This window comes from Bombina bombina, chromosome 2 (assembly GCF_027579735.1).
Source record: "Bombina bombina isolate aBomBom1 chromosome 2, aBomBom1.pri, whole genome shotgun sequence".
Classification (NCBI taxonomy): domain Eukaryota; kingdom Metazoa; phylum Chordata; class Amphibia; order Anura; family Bombinatoridae; genus Bombina; species Bombina bombina.
In genome coordinates this window covers 1,405,284,716-1,405,312,417 of record NC_069500.1, presented here as the reverse complement: position 1 = coordinate 1,405,312,417, position 27,702 = coordinate 1,405,284,716, and the positions used below count along the sequence as shown (strand labels likewise).

The window sequence follows — 27,702 nt, the reverse complement described above, 5'->3', positions numbered from 1 at the left end:
AGAAGATTAGGGAAATCCAGCACAAGGATGCAGCTTCGGAGCAGTGCAAGCCTGCTGATGTAAGCCTGCAACTACTAGTCTAGAAGCAGCATCTTTTAGACTCCTGCTTCCTAACCTCTCCCCCACCTCAGAGGTGTGTCTTAGAATATGATTGACAAGCCCTGATCTTACACAATTGGCTGTGCTAGAACAGGGGCCGGTGCTAAATAAGCAATTGCTTGTATAATAAGTTCCAGCAGCGGATGCTGCCTCACTCGTTGCAAATTGGGAAGGACAGGTTTCCTGCCTGATTACCTTGCCCATCTGCAATATAATAAAAGTTTTTTGTTTGTTTGTTTATTATTATTATTCAAGTAATGAAAGTTTAGGACTACAGATAGTTTTATTTGCTATGCAAAACAGGATCTGCTGTGCCGGCAAGTGGGCTGGACAATGGGGATCTGGGGTTTGTTTATTCTCACAGCTCTCTCTATATGCAATAAACTCTTTACCTCTACAGGTCTCACAGTTTTGTTTGCTTTGTTCTCTTAAAGGGACATGAAAACAATTTTCTTTTCTTGAATGATTCAGATAGAACATACAATCTTAAACTTTCCATTTGACTTCTATAATATCTCATTTGCGTCATTCTATTTGGATCTTTTGTTAAAGGAATAACAATAAACTGCTGGGAGCTAGCTGGAAGCCAATGAAAAGAGGTATATATGTGCAGCCACCAATCAGCAGCTTCTGAATCTACCTAGGAATACTTTTCAAAAAAGGATACAAGGAGAATGAAACAACGGAAAGTTATTTAAAATGGCATGCTATATTTGAATCATAAAAAAAAAAATGCGCTTCTTGTCCCTTTAATATATGAGACAAACTGTCTAAACCGTTCTACAAATAATATGCACTAAACTAAAAATAAGGACAAATAAAGATGTGCATTGCGTTCTGAATTTTCTTCAGTCTGAGGGGTCTATCTATCAAGCTCCGAATGGAGCTTGATGCCCCGTGTTTCTGGCGAGCCTAAACAGCAGTTATGAAGCAGCGGTCACAAAGACCGCTGCTCCATAACCTGTCCGCCTGCTCTGAGCAGACGGACAGACATCGCCGCAATTCACACCCCCCTGCTGGCGGCCCATTGGCCGCGAGTCTGCAGGGGGCGGTGTTGCACCAACAGCTCTTGTGAACTGCTGGTGCAATGCTGAAAACGGAGACCGTACTGCTCTCCGTATTCAGCGAGGTCTGGCGGACCTGATCCGCACTGTCGGATCAGGTCCACCAGACTTTCATAAATAGGGACCTGAGAGTTTTTAGCAGTGCTGGATGTCACCATGTTAATTCCCTGCCAAAGGTTGATTGTTACACAGCCCCAGTACTGTTTTTGAGAAGCAGCTCCCAGGAAGCTCTTATTCAAGTCACTTTTCCTACTGGATTGCATAGTGACTCCTTTCATAAGATGTGCAAACTGCTAACTTCACAGACCAAGAATCTGTGCCACTGTTTGTCTCCTAAAGGAATAGCTCCTTTTTTATGGGAATTCCCTCTCCCTTCTTTTTAAACAATTTTTTTATGTAAATTATTTTTAATTAATTAGCCCTTTTGGGATATGCACAGATCTCAACCTGTTTTATGTCCCTTTAATGTGCCTTTTATTTTGGCAATTAACTCTGTCCCACCCAGACCTGCAAATGCTGTGTTTGTTTTCCTTGTTCTTTTGATTTCCAGAGTTGAGGAAAGACATAAAGAAACCTATATATGTGTCTATAGCAGTGTAAAAATATTAAAAAGGGATGGTCAAGTATATAAAAACAACAAACTTTGGCTGCATTCATTCCATTTAAATAAAAGCTGGATGTTTGCTGAATATTCAGCATTTGTTTTTGCAATAAAAAGTATATTTTTCTCTATACTGGATGTAACAAATGTAGCATTGGGTAATCAAATGTTACATTTAAAATGTTATTAACTTCTGTGTATGTCTATTGGAATCAATATGTAAATATCCACATGAATTTATATTTGAACATTCAGTTGTTGCATTCATTATTTAAATATTAACATTTGTGCTGTAGAAACATTTGACTGGCAGTAGGAATGTCAAATGTTGTTATTAATATTATAAAAACAAGACATGGAAGACAGACAATTAAAGGCCCACCCTAGACAGATTACGATCTACGTGGTAGTTAAAGATAAACAGATATTCAGATATCCCTAATATAAGATGTGTATACTCTACAAATTTAGACCATTTGCTCAAGGTGCCCTCATATCTGTAAACAATAATACCAGCAAATGTTATGCCTTTCTTTTTAGACAATACACGTCCCTATTGCGTGAGTTATGAGCTTCTTCTGAATAAACACTAATACCAACTGCTGCTCTCCCCTTGAATCATTGCTATAGTTGCAAACCTTTTTCATAAGCTCTATTTGCTTAGGGTCTCGTCTTCTTAGCCGGACCCATCTCCTTCTTCGATTGGTGTGGTACATCTTCTCAGCGGGGACCCAGGATTTGGGCTTGCGATCAGGCGGAATGGTTATACCATACTCCCAGCCTAAAAAAGAATTGTATAAGACTCACTACATATAGCAAAGTAGGAAAAGGGCAAAAGGTGCAAAATATTTAATTTGATATATTAAATAAGAGTAATATAGATGTAAGAAGAGAACATTTAAAGAAATATGGAGATAATGCACTAGTGTTACTGCACATCAAGTTTGGTATACTAGCGATACTAAAACCAAATTGATAATAGGAGTAAATTAGAAAGTTGCTTAAAATTGCATGCTCTATCTGAAAATAAATGGGTTTAGTATCTCTTTAAAGATAAGACCCTTAAATCTTGGAGAAAATATGTAGCCTGTGCAGGGCATGCCTGGTAACAATATATTGAGCACATGGGACTAAGGGTCTGATTCTCGAAACCTCACCAACATTGACAGAATTGAGTCATCAGCTTAGGTTACTTAAAATTATAGTGTAAAGTTAACATCTATTCCAAACATAAAGCATATTATTGAACTTACTTGATACACAGTTCCCAAGGTAAAAATTGCTTTAAAACAATACTGACAAGGCATCTTAATAAAATCTCACCAGACCAAAGAGCTTTAGAGAATTGGGCCTATACTTATTATTAATGCTAGAGGGCTTATCTCTGTATGAACTTGATAACCTGCTGGATTAACTATGGCAAATTATACATTGTGTAAGCCAGTGTTTTTCAACCAGTGTGCCGTGGCACACTAGTGTGCCGTGAGAGATCCTTAGGTGTGCCACGGCAGACTGACAACAGTGTGACATATTTTTTAAACTTTGCTTGTTTTTTACTCCCAGTGCAGGGGTAGTTTGTAGGAGGCATGGCATAACAGCACAATACATACAGTATGTGTGTGTTTGTGTGTATGTGTATATATATATGCTGTATTAGGCTACAATGTGTGATTTTTTTAAAATTTTGGGATGGTGGTGCGCCACAGTATTTTTTAATGTAAAAAAGTGTGCCACAGCAAAAAAAAGGTTAAAAATCACTGGTGTAAGCGACCTATGGAGGACCTGTTGTTATTGTAATATACTGTATGTTGACTATATGGTGGAGATCAATGAGGTTCAAGTAATTTCAGGAGCCAAATGGTGGCAAAATAAGCAGGATGTGAGGTACAACGTTAGTAGACAGGAAGCAAATTTCGGTTTAAGCAGTGAGTGGTGATGGAATTGTGATCTCTAGTCATGACTGATTAATTAGATTAAAAATGGGCAAAGGGATTACAATGATGAGAAAAGTAGCCTAGGGATATACTGTACTTTGAATGATGAAATCAATTGGTAAAAGCACAAATGACAGCAAAACTGGACTAGATTTGAAAAAAAAAATAATGAAACTGATATCTCTCGTAAAACATTGTAACTAGAATTCATAAAGATTTGTATCTGCAATTTGCTAGTGACTTTCCTTTACATATCTCCTCTGCCTTGACCACCAGTCAGTGACAGATGTAAATTAGCTTCTGCATTGGTCAAGCAATCACTTTGTATCATGTCACAGGATCATGGTCCTTAAGTCTCCAGGATCCACTCCAACCAGAAGAAGAAAATTGATAAAGATTTGAACCGGCGACTTTCATTTATAATCAATAAATCAGCATCTCATAATCAATCACTTCTCTACCCATAGACAAGTTCCACTGTGAAGGATGCCTTTCAAAACATTACAGAACAACTTAATGAAAAAACTATAAAACAGTCCACTCTAACAAATGCAGAAAAAAACCCTGACATTAAAACTGCCCTTCTGAGAAATGAAAGCAAGTGGATGTTCAGGCTACAAATTATGTTTCCCTTAGGAATGAACTAACACATATGTTTTAGTGCTTTTCTGTAATAGTAACCTACATTGAAGCACTTTTTAAGGCACTCTATCACTAAAAGTACCCATGGTTTCATTCATAGCAACAAAGGGATATAACAAGCCCTGTCACTTAAAGGGACATGCCACCCACATTTTTTCTTTTAGGATTTAGAAAGAGAATGCAATGTTAAACATCTTTCTAATTTACTTATATTATCTAATTTGTTTTATTTTCTTGATATTCTTTGATGAAAAGCATATCTAGATATGCTCACTAGCTGCTGATTGGTTGCTGCACATAGAAGCATCATGTGATTGGCTCACCATGTGCATTGCTTTTTCTTCAAATAATGATATTTAAAAAATGACGCAAAATAAATTATGGAAGTAAATTGTAATGTTGTTTAAATTTATATTCTCTATCTGAATCATGAAAGAAAGATTTTGGGTTTAGTGCCCCTTTAAAGGCTTAACGAGTCATTATAGAATATAGCAACTATATATGTTTCTGGGGGGAGTGAAGCATTGATACAAACATAGCTCATGAGATACAGGACAGCAGTGTTGGATTGATATGAGAGTCGTTTATTGATAAACATACGATATAGATTCTATACTTGGAAATTTAGATTATCTAATACTTTCTATTCATGAACTACATGGTTTATGCATCTAATAATTTTGTGAAATGTGATATAAATATATATATATATATATATATATATATATATATATATATATATATATATATATATAAATATATATATATCACATAATAAGGACAAGAGTCCTAGTATGAAAATGCACACAAAATAATACTGAAATAATTAATTCTGTAGTATCTCTACACATAGCACACCCCTCAATGATATACCAGTAATACTGGGTGACTATATCGATATTGATGTAAAGTTATAGCCTGGAAAATAACCATAGAACACATAGCCTCTGCTCTAAAAGATGCCTTCTCGTTACAAGTTTGGCCTTTTTCTTATACATATATATAAAATCACGCTGGCTATGTGAAAGTCTCTATTCAGAGTTAACAGATATGTATCAAACATAAGAAATATATAATAGCCTATATATCAGTGTGTACTTTATATGTAAGGACAGTATCCCCAGCAGGTAAACTACACTAGTAATGTGGTGGAACAAACATCTGCACATAACATCAAAAATTAAATCGTATTTATTTTGATAATAAGGTATGAGTACTAAAACTCACAATTATAATCTGGAGGTAAACATCTGCCCAAATTGTATAATAATCCTCATAATCATATCATAACCAGCTCCAAAATAATGTGCAATTACGACGACAAATACACCAAGACATCTTGGTAGGCGTGCTTTCAAACATTACAAGCATCAATAGGCCAATTGACGGGCGGACGTCGCTCCAGATTTGCGAATAGGCGTGACAGCTGATAAGATGGACAATATTGGCCCAAATAACTTACTCCCATATTCACGTCACAACATGCGTTTTTTGTTTACATTGTGGTAACCGGCGGTTGGCTAAAACAGACCCCGTGGTCTCTCTAGTGACGTAACCTGATTGGATACTTACACTATTTTAGGGGAGAAAGTCGGGGCAGCCTTTGCCTTTGAAAAAGCAGTGGCGAAACGTGCATCAGGCGTTCGCACTGCCCTCTGTTATTATTTAATTGTTGGTGCATATGCACATTATAGTTTAAACTTAAAAATAGTTGGTGCAGCTTGGGGTACTAACCTCTTCTCTTTAAATTGTCTTGGATGCTGAGAAAGCTAATTTAAGCCTCCGTGCCAATTTGAGCATAGATTTCTATGTGTTTGCCGCATACATGTACTCGTATTAAGTGCTACTATCACATTATTGTTCTGAGTACTGTTACTCATTAAACAGGGGGCAGGCATGTATCAGTGTATGTCTTTTAAGTGATTTTAAATGTGTCAGTTTTTTAATTAATCTTAATAATAGTTACATTTTATTTTAGGTTTCTCCCCCTTTCCCTTTCCCCCTATTATGTTTGGTAAATATCTCCATTATTGATATTATAAGTGTGCCACAATAGTACTTCTGTCTCTCTCTTACATCCCAGACCTCAAACACGCCCAGGGAGGCCCATGGCCAAACCCCCGGAGGCACCTCTTGCTCTATACAGTGGGACTATTTTACCCTAACAAAACAGACATCGTTTTTACAATTCCAAACATTTACATAATTCAATTTGCAAGCGTTTTTTGCATTCGATGTGCAAGATATTGTGTATTGGGAATCTCACGTAACTATAGATGCAGATGCAGGAACACCCACTAATGAGATATTGGGAAATATAGATGAAGCAAAGCTCAATGATTTTGAAGATGACCTCACCTATAGAGCGAAGCCTCTAGGAAAACCCAAGTGTGCATATGATTCTAGGCTTATGTTTTAAATTTGGATCATGAAAACAGTGAAGAGAGTGATATTACACTGGCGGGCACGGGATTCCTTTAAGAGCTGGGTTCTCCAACATTTTAATGGGGCAAAAAAAATAAAGCTATATTCACTTTAATTTTAGAACAAATTAATTTATTTTCCTATGGGTTTGATTACAATCAATTAGAAAAGCTTTTCAAATGCCCATAGACTTTAATGGTGAATTTTGTAGAAACTTTTATGCAGGAATGTGTCCCTATACCACACCAGATGGCAATGCAGCTGGTGAGCAAATGAGATGCAGACATACATGTGTATGCACCAATCACTGGCTGTATCCTTGTTTGGATAAAAATGGGGGTGCTCTAGGTGTGTTTAACTTTATTTAATGGAATTAGTTGAAAATGCTGTGATTAAACAGAGCATTTTTAAAAAACAAAACAAAACTGTCCCTTTTATGATATGACTGTGTGAGAACAGGTTGGTCAATTAACATCTCAGGTATTTAGCTCTATCACACCCCAGCCACACACGAACACAGCCAAGGGCTGCAGAAACATTGCACAAAGGTTCTAACCCTGGTGGTATTTCATTTTTAATACAATTATCAAAATTCTTGAAACCCAAAGTTAAAGGTATCTGAAACCCCAAAGGGTCTTTTATGATTCAGATAGTGTAATAATATTATTTCTATTATCAAATTTACATAGTACTCTTAGTATCCTCTGTTGAAAGGCAGGTAGGAAGGCTTTGGATGTGCACTATACTGTATAAGAGCAGTTTTGCAAGAATGCTATTAACAATGTTATACATTTGCAAGAGGGCTAAACGGCAGTACAACATTTTGACACACAAAGTGCTGGAACAGTATTAACAATATTGTGCTATATATATAATGTAAGTTTCTTAGCTTATGTTTGGGCAGAAGCGGATGCCATAAACTGGGTTCATCATGTAGATGTAAAACATTTTATACTTGATTGTACAAAATAATTTACTTGTTTCTTTTCACTGCACATGGAGGAAATTTACCTAGGAATTTGGGCCAGAACTTTTGTTTTTTTGGAATATTCTCTGTTGAATGAAACTGGATATTTTTAGGCTATAAATCAAGTTGATTGTTATAAAAAAATACAACTGAAACCAAACGTTGATAAATGATCATGAGCATATTCCTGTGAGAATTAAATACAGCTTTCATCAGCCCATTGCGCTCTGGCAGAACACAACATCACACAAATATTGCAGTGGCTAGTGAACTTACTAGATGTGTTGTCGGATTTGGACAATTGTAAATAAAAACAACAAATTATTCATTATGTGTTGCATTTGTACGAAAATAGCAAACTGCTATCTAAATGAATTGAAGGTATAACAAATTGATGCATCAACAAAATTATTAAATACATTTGTTCATTCTGTGTTCATTCAATAAAAAATTGCATTAGCCCAGTAACTTATAACCTAAAGCCGGATTATTGCAGTGGGTGGTCACTATTATTGGGCTTAGTTGCAAAGGGGTCTGATGGTTAGGGGGTGTAGTTGCAATAGTGGTGGTCTTGCATTTAGGGGGGTTCATTGCAATAAGGTTCCGGCATTTATAGAGCTAGTTGTGATGAGGGTCAGCCAGTTATGGGATAAGTTGCAATAAAGGTACAGTGGTTATGGGGTTAGTTTTTGAAGGTTGTTGCTGTTAGTTGCAGTGGTGTGTACATTTGTTAAGGGGTTAATTGCAAAGGGGGCAGTGAGGAGGATAGTTGCTTTGGGGTGTTTGCTTTAGGGGGTTAGGTGGGACCAGCAGTGGAGGGGTTAAGTGAGTTAGAGTGATCATAGTTAGAGAGATCAGTTGAGGTGGGAGCTGGAGGTGGTTAAGGGGTTGGGACCTTAAATTAATTTATGTTTAATGAATTTTGTTAATTAATTTTGTTCAAAACACATGAACTGCCAAACAAACAAATAAAGTGCCAAACTAAAAAAAAAAAAATGAAGCACCTAACGAACAAATACAGTGCCTAATGAACAAATACAGTGCTTAATGAACAAATTAAGAACCTAAGGAACAAATGAAGTGTCTAACGAGCAAATGAAGAACGTAACAAACAAATTAAGTGCCAAAAAAACAACAACAAATAAGTGACATACAAACAAAATAAATTAAGCACCAAACAAATTAAGTACCTAAAGAACAAATGATGAGCCAAACTAACAAATGAAGCACCTAATGAACAAATGCAGTACCTAATGAACAAATGCAGTGCCTTATGAATAAATGAAACCCAAATAAAGTATCAAACAAACACAAACAAATGAAGTGCCAAAAGAAAGTCAAATGAACAAATGAAGAACCTAAAGAACAAATGATAAGCCCTACTAACAAATGAATCCCCTAACAAACCAATGCAGTGCCTAACGAACAAATGCAGTGCCTAATGAACAAATGAAGCACTTAACAAACAAATGAAGTGCCTAATAAACAAATGAAGCACCTAACGCACAAATGAAGAGCCTAATGAACAAATGCAGTGATTAAGAAATAAATGAAAACCCTAATGAACAAATGCAGTACTTAACAAGCAAATGCAGTGATTAAGAAATAAATGAAGACCCTAATGAACAAATGCAGTACTTAACAAACACATGCAGTGCCTAACAAACAAATGTAGTGCCTAAGGAATAGATGAAGATCCTAATGAACAAATGTTGTAACTAACAAACAAATAAAGCACCTAATGAACAAATGAAACACCTAACAAACAAATGCAGTGCCTAATGAACAAATGCAGCACCTAACAAACAAATGCAGTGTCTAATGAACAAACGCAGTACTTAACAAACTAATTCACTGCCTAATGAACAAATGCAGTACCTGAACAAATGCAGTGCCTAATGAACAAATGCAGTACCTAACAAACAAATGCAGCGCCTAATGAACAAATGCAGCACCTAACGAACTAATTCAGTGCCTAATGAACAAACGCAGTACCTAATGAACAAATGCAGTACCTGAACAAATGCAGTGCCTAATGAACAAACACAGTGCCTAATGAACAAATGCAGTGCCTAATGAACAAATGCAGTACCTACTGAACAAATGCAGCGCCTAATGAACAAATTAAGCATCTAACAAACAAATGCAGTGCCTAATGAACAAATGCAGTGCCTAACAACAAATGCAGCACCTAATGAACAAATGCAGTGCCTACTGAACAAAAGCAGCGCCTAATGAACAAATTAAGCATCTAACAAACAAATGCAGTACCTAACAAACAAATGCAGTGCCTAATGAACAAATGCAGTTCCTAATGAACAAATGCAGTTCCTAATGAACCAATGCAGTATCTAACAAACAAATGCAGTTCCTAACGAACAAATGCAATACCTAATGAACAAATACAGTGCCTAATGGACAAATGCAGTACCTAACGAATGCAGTGCCTAATGAACAAATGCAGTACCTAACAAATGCAGTACCTAACAAATGCAGTGCCTAATGAACAAATGCAGTACCTAACAAACTAATTCAGTGCCTAATCAACAAATACAGTACCTAACAAACAAATGCAGTGCCTAATGAACAAATGCAGTACCTATTGGAAAAATTAAGCATCTAACGAACAAATCGAGTACCTAACAAACAAATGAAGAGCCTAACAAACAAATGCAGTGGATAAGGAATAAATGAAGACCCTAATCAACAAATGTAGTACCTGCTTAATAAATAATGAACAAATGAAGTGCCTAAGGAATAAATGAAGACTCTAATGAGCAAATTCAGGACCTAACAAACAAATGCAGTGCCTAAGAAATAAAGGAAGACCCTAATGAACAAATGAAGCAGCTAAAAACAAATGCAGTGCCTAACGAACAAATGAAGACCCTAACGAACAAATGCATACCTAACGAACAAATAAAGCACCTAACAAACAAATGCAGTACCTAATGAACAAATGAAGCACCTAACAAACAAATGCAGTACCTAACAAACAAATGAAGCACCTAACAAACAAATGCAGTGCCTAACGAACAAATGAAGCACCTAACAAACAAATGCAGTGCCTAACGAACAAATGAAGCACCTAAAAACAAATGCAGTGCCTAACGAACAAATGAAGCACCTAACAAACAAATGCAGTGCCTAACGAACAAATGAAGCACTTAACAAACAAATGCAGTACCTAACAAACAAATGAAGCACCTAACAAACAAATGCAGTGCCTAACGAACAAATGAAGCACCTAAAAACAAATGAAGCATCTAACAAAAAAAATCCAGTACCTAATGAAGAAATGAAGCACCTAACAAACAAATGCAGTACCTAACAAACAAATGAAGCACCTAACAAACAAATGCAGTACCTAATGAACAAATGAAGCACCTAACAAACAAATGCAGTATATAACAAACAAATGAAGCATCTAACAAACAAATGCAGTATCTAACAACCAAATTAATTGCCTAAAGGATTTCTTGGAAAATTTGTGACAAATTAGTCACCCATGTGCACGTCTAGTGCTTACCCTGTTCATCGACAGCTCTGTTGGTATCAGTGGACCACTCCTCGTCCTCCCATTTCCAGCCTGGGGGGCATTCAATCTCATCTTTAGGCAATGTTTTTTCCCCATTCTGGAAAGAAATGTACAGCCACAATTATTTGCATGTTTGCCAAAACTTTATATTAACATAGGCTAGGATAACCCTAAAAGGGACATTATAAAACTTTATATTAACATAGGCTAGGATAACCCTAAAAGGGACATTATAAAGTTTATATTAACATAGGCTAGGATAACCCTAAAAGGGACATTATAAAACTTTATATTAACATAGGCTAGGATAACCCTAAAAGGGACATTATAAAACTTTATATTAAGATAGGCTAGGATAACCCTAAAAGGGACATTATACAACTTTATATTAACATAGGCTAGGATAACCCTAAAAGGGACATTATAAAACTTTATATTAACATAGTTTTAAAAAAAAAAACGTATTTTGTGCTAGCAATAAACCTAATAGCGCAAAAAACCTAACAAGTTTTCACGTGCGCGTGCATGTATTTCCCCATAGAAATCAATTGAGAAAAAAAAGTGGGGGGAAAAAACTAACACCCGAGATCGTGCAAATGCCATCGCTTTTTCACATTCCCTATAGAATTCAATTAAGAAAACAAAAATTGTTGAAGAACACATTCATCGCACAAACAGAATAGCATATTCGCATTAGTAAAGGTGAAATATTTACAGTAAATACATAGTTAAAATCTTTATTAAATATGAATATTGCATAAATATGTTTTATCATGTTTTTATCTGCATAAAACCGCAAGGGCTCCAATGCATGTATATATATATATATATATATATATATATATATATATATATATATATATGTCTGTATATGTATAAATATATATTTATGTGTTTATATATGTAAATATGTATCGGCTAGATCACGAGTTCTGCGTTAGCCTTAAAAAGCAGCGTTGAGAGGTCCCAATGCTGCTTTTTAACGCCCGCTAGTATCACGAGTCCTGCAGGTACAGGTGTACCACTCACTTTTCTTCCGCGACTCGAGACTACCGCAAATCCCCTTATGTCAATTGCGTATCTTATCTTTTTAATGGGATTTGCCTAACGCTGGTATTACGAGTCTTGGAAGAAATGAGCGGTAGACCCTCTCCTGTCAAGACTCCTACTGCATTTGAAAGTTATGGGCTAACGCCGGAACATAAAGCTCTTAACAAAAGTGCTAAAAAGTACACTAACACCCATAAACTACCTATTAACCCCTAAACCGAGACCCCCCACATCACAAACACTAAAATAAAAATGTTTAACCCCTAATCTGCCGACCGGACATCGCCGCCACTTTAATAAATTTATTAATCCCTAAACCGCCGCACTTAGTTAAATTTTATTAACCCCTAATCTGCCGTCCCTAACATCGCCGACACCTACCGACACTACTATATTAAATGTATTAACCCCTAAACCTAAGTCTAACCCTAACCTTAACCCCCCCTAACTTAAATATAATTTAAATAAATATAAATAAATTTACTATCATTAACTACATTATTCCTATTTAAAACTAAACACTTACCTATAAAATAAACCCTAATATAGCTACAATATAACTAATAGTTACATTATAGCTATTTTAGGATTTATTTTTATTTTACAGGCAACTTTCTATTGATTTTAACTAGGTACTAGGCAACTAGGCAATAGGATTGACCTCGCATTCTATTGGCTGATTGGAACAGCCAATAGAATGCGAGGTCAATCCTATTGGCTGATTGGATCAGCCAATCGGATTGAACTTCAGTCCAATTGGCTGATTACATCAGCCAATAGGATTTTTCCTACCTTAATTCAGATTGGCTGATAAGATTTTATCAGCCAATCGGAATTCAAGGGGCGCCATCTTGGATGACGTCATTTAAAGGAACCTTCATTCTTTGTTAGGACTTCGTTTGAAGAGGATGCTCCGCGTCGGCTGGATTGAAGATGGACCCGCTCTGGAAGGATGTAGATAGAAGATGCCGCCTGGATGAAGACTTCTACCGTCCGGAGGACCTCTTCTGCCCCGATCGGATGAAGACTTCTGTCGTATGGAGGACCACTTGTGCCCGGCTGGGTGAAGACGGCTCAAGGTAGGGTGATCTTCAGGGGGTTAGTGTTAGGTTTTTTTAAGGGGGGATTGGGTGGGTTTTAGAGTAGAGGTGTGTGGGTGGTGGGTTGTAATGTTGGGGGGGGTATTGTATTTTTTTTTTAAAGGTAAAAGATCTGATTACTTTGGGGCAATGCCCTGCAAAAAGGCCCTTTTAAGGGCTATTTGTAATTTAGTATAGGGTAAGGATTTTTTTTTTTTGGGGGGGGGGGCTTTTTTATTTTATTAGGGGGTTAGATTATGTGTAATTAGTTTTAAAATTTGTAAAAAAAAAAATATATAGAGTAGAGTTAGGTGTAATTGTAACTTAGGTTAGAATTTATTTTACAGGTCATTTTGTATTTATTTTAGCTAGGTAGTTATTAAATAGTTAATAACTATTTAATAACTATTGTACCTAGTTAAAATAAATACAAAATTGCCTGTCAAATAAAAATAAATCCTAAAATAGCTATAATGTAACTATTAGTTATATTGTAGATATACTAGGGTTTATTTTATAGGTAAGTATTTAGTTTTAAATAGGAATAATGTAGTTAATATTAGTAATTTTCTTTAGACTTATTTAAATTAGATTTAAGTTAGGGGGGTTAGGGTTAGACTTAGGTTTAGGGGTTAATAAATTTAGTATAGTGGCAGCGACGTTGGGGGCAGCAATTAGGGGTTAATAATTGTAGGTAGGTGGCGGCGACATTGGGGGCGGCAGATTAGGGGTTAATAAATATAATGTGGGTGTCGGCGATGTTAGGGGCAGCAGATTAGGGGTTCATAGGTATAATGTACATGGCGGCGGTGTCCGGAGCTGCAGATTAGGGGTTAATAGTATAATGCAGGTGGCGAAGATGTCGGGGACGGCAGATTAGGGGTTAATAAGTGTAAGATTAGGGGTGTTTAGACTTGGGGTTCATGTTAGGGTGTTAAGTGTAGACATATTTTTTATTTTTCCATAGGAAACAATGGGGCTGCGTTAGAAGCTGAACGCTGCTTTTTTGCAGGTGTTAGGTTTTTTTTCAGCCGGCTCAGCCCCATTGTTTCCTATGGGGAAATCGTGCATGAGCACGTTTAGCCACCTTACCGCTGACTTAAGCAACGCTGGTATCGAGATGAGATGTGGAGCTAAATTTTGCTCAATGCTCACTTTTCTGCGGCTAACGCAGCCATTCAGAAAACTAGTAATACCAGCATTGTTTTAAGTGGGCGGTGAAAAAAAAAAAAAAGGCTCGTTAGCACCGCACGGCTCTACCGACTCGTGATCTAGCTGTATGTTAATACATATATACACACATAAATACATTAATACATATGTACACATATATAAACATATATATATTTATATAAATACACATACATATATACATCGTTAGACATGTATAAATATGTATCTCTATGTTAAATCTATTTACTTGCCTTTTTTTCTAACAGCTGAGATCTTTAAACCTTATAACGTTTTTGTGAAATTTTTTGTTTAAAAAAATGTAATTTGAAGGTGTTAATATGAGTGTAACTATGCTTTGTAATGTATTTTTGAAGTGTTTTGTGCAACTTTTTGTTTCGGAAAACAGTTAACCACAGCTCTGAGATTGCAGTAAGGATTGTAAAGGGCGATTGAGATTGCGCAATCGCGATTTTACTCCACTTGTAATATCAGCGGAATGAAACCGTTTGCACCTCACTTGTAATGTAGCCCTAAGTGTGCATGATTATGACCAACAAAATGGTGATTTCATAAATTTAGCAATAGGGCCTTTTTATTGATTGATTCCTTTTAAAGGGACACTAAAGTAAAAACTAAACTGTAGTTATTTAGAAAGAGCATGCAGTTATTATAGACTTTCCCATTTATTTTTATTATCAAATTGTGCACACGCTATAAACCCCCAGCTCTCATTGAGCATGTTCAAGCATTCCCAGTGTATATGGAAATGAGTTTGTGATTGGCTGATCTGTCACATGATACAGAGGGCGGGGAAATGAAAAGAAATTCAGAAAATCTACTGCTTTAAATACAGGGAGTGCAGAATTATTAGGCAAGTTGTATTTTTGAGGATTAATTTTATTATTGAACAACAACCATGTTCTCAATGAACCCAAAAAACTCATTAATATCAAAGCTGAATAGTTTTGGAAGTAGTTTTTAGTTTGTTTTTAGTTATAGCTATTTTAGGGAGATATCTGTGTGTGCAGGTGACTATTACTGTGCATAATTATTAGGCAACTTAACAAAAAACAAATATATACCCATTTCAATTATTTATTTTTACCAGTGAAACCAATATAACATCTCAACATTCACAAATATAAATTTCTGACATTCAAAAACAAAACAAAAACAAATCAGTGACCAATATAGCCACCTTTCTTTGCAAGGACACTCAAAAGCTTGCCATCCATGGATTCTGTCAGTGTTTTGATCTGTTCACCATCAACATTGCGTGCAGCAGCAACCACAGCCTCCCAGACACTGTTCAGAGAGGTGTACTGTTTTCCCTCCTTGTAAATCTCACATTTGATGATGGACCACAGGTTCTCAATGGGGTTCAGATCAGGTGAACAAGGAGGCCATGTCATTAGATTTTCTTCTTTTATACCCTTTCTTGCCAGCCACGCTGTGGAGTACTTGGACGCGTGTGATGGAGCATTGTCCTGCATGAAAATCATGTTTTTCTTGAAGGATGCAGACTTCTTCCTGTACCACTGCTTGAAGAAGGTGTCTTCCAGAAACTGGCAGTAGGACTGGGAGTTGAGCTTGACTCCATCCTCAACCCAAAAAGGCCCCACAAGCTCATCTTTGATGATACCAGCCCAAACCAGTACTCCACCTCCACCTTGCTGGCGTCTGAGTCGGACTGGAGCTCTCTGCCCTTTACCAATCCAGCCACGGGCCCATCCATCTGGCCCAGCAAGACTCACTCTCATTTCATCAGTCCATAAAACCTTAGAAAAATCAGTCTTGAGATATTTCTTGGCCCAGTCTTGACGTTTCAGCTTGTGTGTCTTGTTCAGTGGTGGTCGTCTTTCAGCCTTTCTTACCTTGGCCATGTCTCTGAGTATTGCACACCTTGTGCTTTTGGGCACTCCAGTGATGTTGCAGCTCTGAAATATGGCCAAACTGGTGGCAAGTGGCATCTTGGCAGCTGCACGCTTGACTTTTCTCAGTTCATGGGCAGTTATTTTGCGCCTTGGTTTTTCCACACGCTTCTTGCGACCCTGTTGACTATTTTGAATGAAACACTTGATTGTTCTATGATCACGCTTCAGAAGCTTTGCAATTTTAAGAGTGCTGCATCCCTCTGCAAGATATTTCACTATTTTTGACTTTTCTGAGCCTGTCAAGTCCTTCTTTTGACCCATTTTGCAAAAGTTGCCTAATAATTATGCACACCTGATATAGGGTGTTGATGTCATTAGACCACACCCCTTCTCATTACAGAGATGCACATCACCTAATATGCTTAATTGGTAGTAGGCTTTCGAACCTATACAGCTTGGAGTAAGACAACATGCATAAAGAGGATGATGTGGTCAAAATACTAATTTGCCTAATAATTCTGCACACAGTGTAGATTTATGTGTATGTCTCTCTAAGGGTTTTGAACAGGGGCATTAGCAGTATAGTGAACATGTGTGTTTATTGGGTTTATTGATTATTATTTTTTTTTTTTTTACTTTAACTGATTTAGCACAAAGCACTTGTATCAAATAAAATCCTTTAGGAAAGTTTATGTAATGATTTTTATACAAAACTCATAATTAATGTTTATGAGGATTTGTGTTGATAATTGAAATGATAAGCTCATCTAAATGTTTATAATTGACCATTATATATCTATGCATACAGAAGATAACCCCTTTATAACTAAGGTACCCATAGGCAGATGATTTATTTGTCTACTGAAAAATCCTGCTTTGGCGCTGCTCTAACATTTTACTTTTCTGTATTCTTTGTCTTTCTTCTCCGTCTCTCTCATATTCATGCAATTTTTGTCTCAATTTTTGCATGTATTTAAAGTCATGTAAGCTTAACATGAAGCCCCCAGGTATCCCAGGCGCAGAAATAAAAAAATAAAAAAAAAGTCCAATTTACACATTCTCAGAATCACACGCAGACATTGAGCTCCGGTTTTGTTGGAAAAAGTATTTCCTGCTATTTTCTTTAATGCACCCTTTGAAAGGTAATCATAAAAATAATCTGATATAAATCATCTTTAATCAGACAACGCTGTAATATGAAAATGACTTTCAGCCTTGAAGAAATTGAGTTAAAGTGACTGACAAATAAAATAATGGACTGTGATTATGCTGAATATTTTCTAATGCTTAAACAGAAACAGGACTTGTGTTTGCCTCCTGGGGTTAAGAAATATTTGTAATTTTGCTACAGTCTAGATCTGATGTAGATACTGTAACTACAGAGATTGTGCCACAAATGTGCGAAATCTCATATTGAGAGCTCAGCTAAATCTCAAAAGGGTTGTGGGGTCCAAAACCAAATAGCACAAGAAATTCTGATTTATTTTAAAGGGATAAAACAAACCCATTAAGGATATTAGTAAAGAACTACTGAGTTTAATGGCTGCTAATTGTAAAATCATTGCCAAACAGATAACAAATACTCAGGTAGATTACAAGTTGTGCGTTCGTGTTTTAACTCTGAAAAAATAATCATTTCAGCGTTAAAACAGCAACGCAGCCATTACAAGTCTTGTCAGTACAACTGTACCGCAGACCTTTTAGCCTGTAACGCCACGTCAGTCACGCACTCAAAAAATGACGTTTTTTTCATGGGACTTCCATAGCGCTGCCATTACAAGTTTTGCGGTGAGACTAAAAAGCTTGCGTTATACCCTATAAGGTCAAGATCCGTACCGCCATCTGAGAGCAGTAGTTATGAGTGTTACGCAACAAAACTGTTCCATAAAACTCATAACTAAAGTGTTACAAAGTACACTAACACCCATAAACTACCTATTAACCCCTAAACCGAGGGCCTCCCGCATCGCAAAACACTATTTTAAAGACATTAACCCCAAATCTGCCACTCCCAACACCGCCGCAACAAATACAATTTATTAACCCCTATTCCGATACTCCCAGACTTCGTCGCCACCATATTAAAGTTATTAACCCCTATTTCCCTACACCCCAACATCGCCCACACTATAATAAAGATATTAACCCCTATTCTGCCGCTCCCCGACATTGCCACCACTAAATAAAGTTATTAACCCCTAAACCTCTGGCCTCCCACATCACTACCACTAAATAAACCTATTAACCCCTAAACCGCCAGCCCCACACAACTTTAATTAAACTATTAACCCCTAAACCTAAACATAACCCTAAACCTAACCCTAACACCCCCTAACTTTAACATAATTAAAATACAGCTAAATTAAAGGTACAATTATTAACTAAATAAGACCTATTTTAAACTAAATACATACTTACCTGTAAAATAAAACCTAAGCTAGCTACAATATAACTAATACTTATATTGTAGCTAGCTTAGGTTTTATTTTTATTTCACAGGTAAGTTTGTATTTATTTTAACTAGGTAGACTCGTTAGTAAATAGTTATTAACTAATCACTAACTACCTAGTTAAAATAAATACAAACTTACCGGTGAAATAAAACCTAAGCTGCCTTACACTAAAACCTAACAGTACAAAAAATAAAAAACACTAAAATTACAGAAAATAAAAAAACACTCATTACAGAAAATAACAAACGTAATTATCCAAAATAATACAAATTATTCCTATTCTAATATCCTGTTTTTTTTTGGGGTTTTTTAAAAAAACACCCCAAAATAAAAAAGGCTAATCTGTAATAAACTATCGGCGGGCCTTAAAAGGGCCTTTTGTAGGGCATTGCCCTAAAGAAATCAGCTCTTTTCCTACAAAAGAAAAACAAACACCCCCTAACAGTATACAAACCCTCACACCCCAAACCCTCAAAATAAAAATAAAGTAAAACCTAATCTACCCATTGCCCTGAAAAGAGCATTTGTATGGGCATTGCCCTTAAAAGGGCATTCGGCTCTTTTGCTGACCATTAAATATAAAAAAATGGCTATTCTAAAAAAAAAACACCCAGAGCACAAAAGAGAGGGGGGAAGAGAGAGTGCAAAAGAGGGGGGGAGAGAGAGCACAAAAGAGAGGGGGGAGAGAGAGCGCAAAAGAGAGGGGTGGAGAGAGAGCACAAAAGAGAGGGGAGAGAGAGAGCACAAAAGAGAGGGGGGGGAGAGAGAGCGCAAAAGAGAGGGGGGAGAGAGAGCGCAAAAGAGAGGGGGAGAGAGAGAGCGCAAAAGAGAGGGGGAGAGAGAGAGCTCAAAAGAGAGGGGGGAGAGAGAGAGCAAAAGAGAGGGGGGAGAGAGAGAGAAAAAGAGAGGGGGGACAGAGAAAGTGCAAAAGAGAGGGGGAGAGAGCGCAAAAGAGAGGGGGAGAGAGAGAGCTCAAAAGAGATGGGGGAGAGAGAAAGCTCAAAAGAGAGGGGGAGAGAGAGAACAAAAGAGAGGGGGGAGAGAGAGAGCAAAAGAGAGGGGGAGAGAGAGAGAGCAAAAGAGAGGGAGAGGGAGAGAGTGCAAGGGGTGGGACCACTGTACTGCAAAAAATGGCCCGTGTGAACGGGCTTTAGGACTAGTCTATAATAAACTAACAATAGCCCTTAAAATGGCCCTTTGTAGGGCATTGCCCTAAAGAAATCAGCTCTTTTTCTAAAACAAAAAACAAAGACCGACTAACATTACAAACCCCCCCCCCCCCTCCAAACCCACAAAATAAAAAAACTAATCTACTCATTGCCCTGGATAATTTTGTTTGTTATTTTTTGTAATGGTAGGTTTTTTTATTTTTTGTAATTTTAGTGTTTTTTATTTTTTGTAATGTTAGGTTTTAGTGTAAGGCAGCTTAGGTTTTATTTCACAGGTAAGTTTGTATTTATTTTAACTAGGTAGTTAGTAAATAGTTAATAACTATTTACTAACTAGTCTACCTAGTTAAAATAAATACAAACTTACCTGTGAAGTAAAAATAAAACCTAAGTTTTAGTTATATTGTAGCTATCTTAGGTTTTATTTCACAGGTATGTATTTAGTTTTAATTAGGTATTATTTAGTTAATAATTGTAACTTTCATTTAGGTCTATTTTAATTATGTTAAAGTTAGGGGGTGTTAGGGTTAGGTTTAGGGGTTAATAGTTTAATTTAGGTTGTTGCGATGTGGGGGTCTGGCGGTTTAGGAGTTAATAGGTTTATTTAGTGGTAGTGATGTGGGAGGCCAGAGGTTTTGGGGTTAATAGGTTTATTTAGTGGCAGCGATGTAGGGGAGCGGCGGAATAGAGGTTAATATCTTTATTATAGTGTGGGTGATGTTGGGGTGCGGGGGGGAATAGGGGTTAATAACTTTAGTATAGTGGCGGCAATATCGGGAGCGACAGATTAGGGGTGAACAGATTTATTTTGGTGGCGGCCATATCGGGAGCGGCACTTAGCGCTGCGGAACCTGATGGCGCTCTACAAATACCTGATAATAATAATAATTAGGGGTTAATAACATTATGTAGGTGGCGGCGATGTCGGGGGCAGCAGATTAGGTGTGTTTAGACTTGGGGTTTATGTTGAGGTGTTAGGTTTAATCGTAACTTTTTTTCCCCTCAGACATCAATGGGGCTGCTTTACAGAACTTTTCATTCCGCGATCGCAGGTGTTAGGTGTTTTCTAACATGCTCTCCCCATTAATATCTATGGGGAAAGCGCGCACGAGCACGTCAAAGCAGCGCTTGTATTTTGTGCGGTATGGAGCTCAACGCAACCCACAAGGCGACTTTTCAAAAACTCGTAATGGCAGTGCTATGGAGGGTGAAATAACTCAACTTTTGCTGCGTTCGTTAAATACCCTCTATAGCACAAAACTTGTAATCTAGGTGATAAAGTTTACTGGCTGATAATTGTAAAATCATTGCCAAACTGATAAATACTGAGTTTACTGGCTGATAATTGTAAAATCATTGCCAGACAGATAACAGAAATGCTGAGTTTACTGGCTGATAATTGTAAAATCATTGCCAAACTGATAAATACTGAGTTTACTGGCTGATAATTGTAAAATCATTGCCAAACAGATAACAGTAATACTGAGTTTACTGGCTGATAATTGTAAAATCATTACCAAACAGATAACACAATTAGGCAGGTCACAAAAGTGTTTTTCCCTTTTTCCAAATTACAGAAGCAAAAGGTAGTTTATGGCTCACATTGAAGTCAATGGGCGCAAAATAATTAAAAAAAAAGTAAATAAGATAATAGAAATAAATGGAAAAAGTAGTTTAAAATCGAATGCGCTGCCTGAATTTTGAAAAAAATGTTTTGATTTAATTGTCCCTTTAAATATAGCTATTATACAAGCAGTAGCAGCTTACTTTGCCTAAAAAAATCAAGTAATAGCTGCATTAGTTTGCTGAATATTATAAAGTGCCTAATAATATTTGGGGTTCTTTTTGGGGTATTAAATTGTAATGTAGGATTCTCTCCTTCACCCCTAGAACTCTGCATAGTTAGATAAACAGCTCTCAGGCTACTATTTGCCTTTCTAAAACTGTTTGAAGGACCTCAGAGTACAGACAAGACTAGATAATCTCACCAGAGCAGAGAGCTTTAGATTATCAGGCCAATAGTGATGTATTTGTCTCCCGACATCCAGAACCTCAATTAGGGAACAATTCTATGAAATTCACCAGTCTAGACATGGTTTTCCTTGCTAACATTCCCAGGGGCAGCCCTCACTGAATTCTTTCAAAAAAGTGTCTGTCCCTGCGAGTGGTGAGATCTCTCCCATACAAACAAAGCTCTCTGCTAGGTAGAAGTTCTCAATAGACCGCAAAGTACAGAGGGGGAAACCAGCATGTTTTAAAACTTAAATATTGCCCTTAATACAAATCAAATTACGCTGTTTTCACTGCACTGTGCCGGGATAGTAAACCCAATTTTTTTCTTTCATGGTTCAGAAAGAGCGTTCAATTTCAAGCAACATTCTAATTTACTCCTATTATCAATTTTTCTTCGTTTTCTTGCTATCTTTAGATGAAAAGCAAGAATGTAAGCTTAGATGCCGGCCCATTTTTGGTTCAGCACCTGAATTGCACTTGCATTTTTGCTAAATGTAGCCACCAATCAGCAAGCGTTATCCAGGGTTCTGAACCAAAAAATGGGCCGTCTCCTTATCTTAGATTCCTGCTTTTTCAAATAAAGATAGCAGAAGAATGAAGAAAAAATAATAACAGGAGTAAATTAGAAAACATAATTTATGCTTACCTGATAAATTCCTTTCTTCTGTAGTGTGATCAGTCCACGGGTCATCATTACTTCTGGGATATTACTCCTCCCCAACAGGAAGTGCAAGAGGATTCACCCAGCAGAGCTGCATATAGCTCCTCCCCTCTACGTCACTCCCAGTCATTCGACCAAGGACCAACGAGAAAGGAAAAGCCAAGGGTGAAGTGGTGACTGGAGTATAAATTAAAAAATATTTACCTGCCTTAAAAACAGGGCGGGCCGTGGACTGATCACACTACAGAAGAAAGGAATTTATCAGGTAAGCATAAATTATGTTTTCTTCTGTTAAGTGTGATCAGTCCACGGGTCATCATTACTTCTGGGATACCAATACCAAAGCAAAAGTACACGGATGACGGGAGGGATAGGCAGGCTCTTTATACAGAAGGAACCACTGCCTGAAGAACCTTTCTCCCAAAAATAGCCTCCGAAGAAGCAAAAGTGTCAAATTTGTAAAATTTGGAAAAAGTATGAAGCGAAGACCAAGTTGCAGCCTTGCAAATCTGTTCAACAGAGGCCTCATTCTTGAAGGCCCAAGTGGAAGCCACAGCTCTAGTAGAATGAGCTGTAATTCTTTCAGGAGGCTGCTGTCCAGCAGTCTCATAAGCTAAACGAATTATGCTACGAAGCCAAAAAGAAAGAGAGGTAGCGGAAGCTTTTTGACCTCTCCTCTGCCCAGAGTAAATGACAAACAGAGAAGACGTTTGTCGAAATTCCTTAGTTGCCTGTAAGTAAAATTTTAGAGCACGGACTACATCCAGGTTGTGCAGTAGACGTTCCTTCTTTGAAGAAGGATTTGGGCATAAAGAAGGAACAACAATCTCTTGATTGATATTCCTGTTAGTAACTACCTTAGGTAAGAACCCAGGTTTAGTACGCAGGACTACCTTATCCGAATGAAAAATCAAATAAGGAGAATCACAATGTAAGGCTGATAATTCAGAGACTCTTCGAGCCGAGGAAATAGCCATTAAAAATAGAACTTTCCAAGATAACAACTTTATATCAATGGAATGAAGGGGTTCAAACGGAACGCCCTGTAAAACATTAAGAACAAGGTTTAAACTCCATGGTGGAGCAACAGTTTTAAACACAGGCTTAATTCTGGCCAAAGCCTGACAAAAAGCCTGGACGTCAGGAACTTCTGACAGACGTTTGTGTAACAGAATGGACAGAGCTGAGATCTGTCCCTTTAATGAACTAGCAGATAAACCCTTTTCTAAACCTTCTTGTAGAAAAGACAATATCCTAGGAATCCTAACCTTACTCCAAGAGTAACCTTTGGATTCACACCAATATAGGTATTTACGCCATATCTTATGGTAAATCTTTCTGGTAACAGGTTTCCTAGCCTGTATTAAGGTATCAATAACTGACTCAGAAAATCCACGTCTTGATAAAATCAAGCGTTCAATTTCCAAGCAGTCAGCTTCAGAGAAGTTAGATTTTGATGTTTGAAGGGACCCTGTATCAGAAGGTCCTGTTTCAGAGGTAGAGACCAAGGTGGACAGGATGACATGTCCACCAGGTCTGCATACCAAGTCCTGCGTGGCCACGCAGGTGCTATTAGAATCACTGATGCTCTCTCTTGTTTGATTCTGGCAATCAATCGAGGAAGCAACGGGAAGGGTGGAAACACGTAAGCCATCCTGAAGTCCCAAGGTGCTGTCAGAGCATCTATCAGGACTGCTCCTGGATCCCTGGATCTGGACCCGTAACGAGGAAGCTTGGCGTTCTGTCGAGACGCCATGAGATCTATCTCTGGTTTGCCCCAACGTCGAAGTATTTGGGCAAAGACCTCCGGATGAAGTTCCCACTCCCCCGGATGAAAAGTCTGACGACTTAAGAAATCCGCCTCCCAGTTCTCCACTCCCGGGATGTGGATTGCTGACAGGTGGCAAGAGTGAGACTCTGCCAAGCAAATTATCTTTGATACTTCCATCATAGCTAGGGAGCTTCTTGTCCCTCCCTGATGGTTGATGTAAGCTACAGTCGTGATGTTGTCCAACTGAAACCTGATGAACCCCCGAGTTGTCAACTGGGGCCAAGCCAGGAGGGCATTGAGAACTGCTCTCAATTCCAGAATGTTTATTGGCAGGAGACTCTCCTCCTGACTCCATTGTCCCTGAGCCTTCAGAGAATTCCAGACGGCACCCCAACCTAGAAGGCTGGCGTCTGTTGTTACAATTGTCCAGTCTGGTCTGCTGAATGGCATCCCCCTGGACAGATGTGGCCGAGAAAGCCGCCATAGAAGAGAATTTCTGGTCTCTTGATCCAGATTCAGAGAAGGGGATAAGTCTGAGTAATCCCCATTCCACTGACTTAGCATGCACAGTTGCAGTGGTCTGAGGTGTAAGCGTGCAAAGGGTACTATGTCCATTGCCGCTACCATTAAGCCGATTACCTCCATGCATTGAGCCACTGACGGGTGTTGAATGGAATGAAGGGTGCGGCAAGCACTTTGAAGTCTTGTTAGCCTGTCCTCTGTCAGGTAAATCTTCATTTCTACAGAATCTATAAGAGTCCCCAGGAAGGGAACTCTTGTGAGTGGAACGAGTGAACTTTTCTTTTCGTTCACCTTCCATCCATGTGACCTTAGAAATGCCAGCACTAACTCTGTATGAGACTTGGCAGTTTGAAAGCTTGAAGCTTGTATCAGAATGTCGTCTAGGTATGGAGCTACCGAGATTCCCCGCGGTCTTAGTACCGCCAGAAGAGCACCCAGAACCTTTGTGAAGATTCTTGGAGCTGTAGCCAATCCGAATGGAAGAGCCACAAACTGGTAATGCCTGTCTAGGAAGGCAAACCTTAGGTACCGATAATGATCTTTGTGAATCGGTATGTGAAGGTAAGCATCTTTTAAATCTACAGTGGTCATGTATTGACCCTCTTGGATCATAGGTAAAATTGTCCGAATAGTCTCCATCTTGAACGATGGAACTCTTAGGAATTTGTTTAGGATCTTTAAGTCCAGGATTGGTCTGAAAGTTCCCTCTTTTTTGGGAACCACAAACAGATTTGAGTAAAACCCCTGTCCCTGTTCCGATCGTGGAACTGGATGGATTACTCCCATTAACAAGAGCTCTTGTACGCAGCGTAGAAACGCCTCTTTCTTTGTCTGGATTGTTGACAATCTTGACAGATGAAATCTCTCTCTTGGAGGAGAGTATTTGAAGTCCAGAAGGTATCCCTGAGATATTATCTCTAGCGCCCAGGGATCCTGAACATCTCTTGCCCAAGCCTGGGCGAAGAGAGAAAGTCTGCCCCCCACTAGATCCGATCCCGGATCGGGGGCCCTCAATTCATGCTGTTTTAGGGGCAGCAGCAGGTTTCCTAGTCTGCTTGCCCTTGTTCCAGGACTGGTTAGGTTTCCAGCCTTGTCTGTAGCGAGCAACAGCTCCTTCCTGTTTTGGTGCAGAGGAAGTTGATGCTGCTCCTGCTTTGAAATTACGAAAGGAACGAAAATTAGACTGTCTAGTCTTGGCTTTGGCTTTGTCCTGAGGCAGGGCATGGCCTTTACCTCCTGTAATGTCAGCGATAATCTCTTTCAACCCGGGCCCGAATAAGGTCTGCCCTTTGAAAGGTATATTAAGCAATTTAGACTTAGAAGTAACATCAGCTGACCAGGATTTTAGCCACAGCGCCCTGCGTGCCTGAATGGCGAATCCTGAATTCTTCGCCGTAAGTTTAGTAAGATGTACTACGGCCTCCGAAATGAATGAATTAGCTAGTTTAAGGACTCTAAGCCTGTCCGTAATGTCGTCCAGAGTAGCTGAACCAATGTTCTCTTCCAGAGACTCAATCCAGAATGCCGCTGCAGCCGTGATCGGCGCAATGCATGCAAGGGGTTGCAATATAAAACCTTGTTGAACAAACATTTTCTTAAGGTAACCCTCTAACTTTTTATCCATTGGATCTGAAAAAGCACAGCTATCCTCCACCGGGATAGTGGTACGCTTAGCTAAGGTAGAAACTGCTCCCTCCACCTTAGGGACCGTTTGCCATAAGTCCCTTGTGGTGGCGTCTATTGGAAACATTTTTCTAAATATCGGAGGGGGTGAGAACGGCACACCGGGTCTATCCCACTCCTTAGTAACAATTTCAGTAAGTCTCTTAGGTATAGGAAAAACCTCAGTACTCGTCGGTACCGCAAAATATTTATCCAACCTACACATTTTCTCTGGTATTGCAACTGTGTTACAATCATTCAGAGCCGCTAACACCTCCCCTAGTAATACACGGAGGTTTTCCAGTTTAAATTTAAAATTTGAAATATCTGAATCCAGTCTGTTTGGATCAGAACCGTCACCCACAGAATGAAGTTCTCCGTCCTCATGTTCTGCCACCTGTGACGCAGTGTCTGACATGGCCCTAATATTATCAGCGCACTCTGTTCTCACCCCAGAGTGATCACGCTTACCTCTTAGTTCTGGTAATTTAGCCAAAACCTCAGTCATAACAGTAGCCATATCCTGTAATGTGATTTGTAATGGCCGCCCAGATGTACTCGGCGCTACAATATCACGCACCTCCCTCTGAGCGGGAGATGTAGGTACTGACACGTGAGGCGAGTTAGTCGGCATAACTCTCCCCTCGTTGTTTGGTGAAATTTGTTCAATTTGTACAGATTGACTTTTATTTAAAGTAGCATCAATACAGTTAGTACATAAATTTCTATTGGGCTCCACTTTGGCATTGCAACAAATGACACAGGTATCATCCTCTGAATCAGACATGTTTAACACACTAGCAAATAAACTTGCAACTTGGAAATACAATTCAATTAGAAAAATATTAAAACGTACTGTGCCTTTAAGAAGCACAGAAGATCTATGACAGTTGAAAATTAATAAATTGAAACAGTTATAGCCTCAATCCTTGTAAACAACACAACTTTAGCAAAGGTTTAATCCCATTAGCAAAGATAACAAATTCTGAAAGCAGGAAACAAATTA

At 38.2% G+C, this 27,702-nt stretch overlaps 1 protein-coding gene across 9 annotated transcripts in view; it reads right to left on the bottom strand.

The window, feature by feature from the left end:
• Positions 1-27,702, bottom strand: part of DYSF (dysferlin) — a 780,712-nt gene that overhangs the window by 334,156 nt on the left and 418,854 nt on the right. For all 9 annotated transcript variants that reach the window (XM_053704344.1, XM_053704350.1, XM_053704349.1 and 6 more), the window contains 2 exons: positions 11,261-11,366; positions 2,403-2,545 (listed from right to left, as the gene is read on the bottom strand). In XM_053704344.1, the coding sequence (XP_053560319.1) occupies positions 2,403-2,545; positions 11,261-11,366 (249 nt within the window). The remainder of the gene's footprint in view (positions 1-2,402; positions 2,546-11,260; positions 11,367-27,702) is intronic.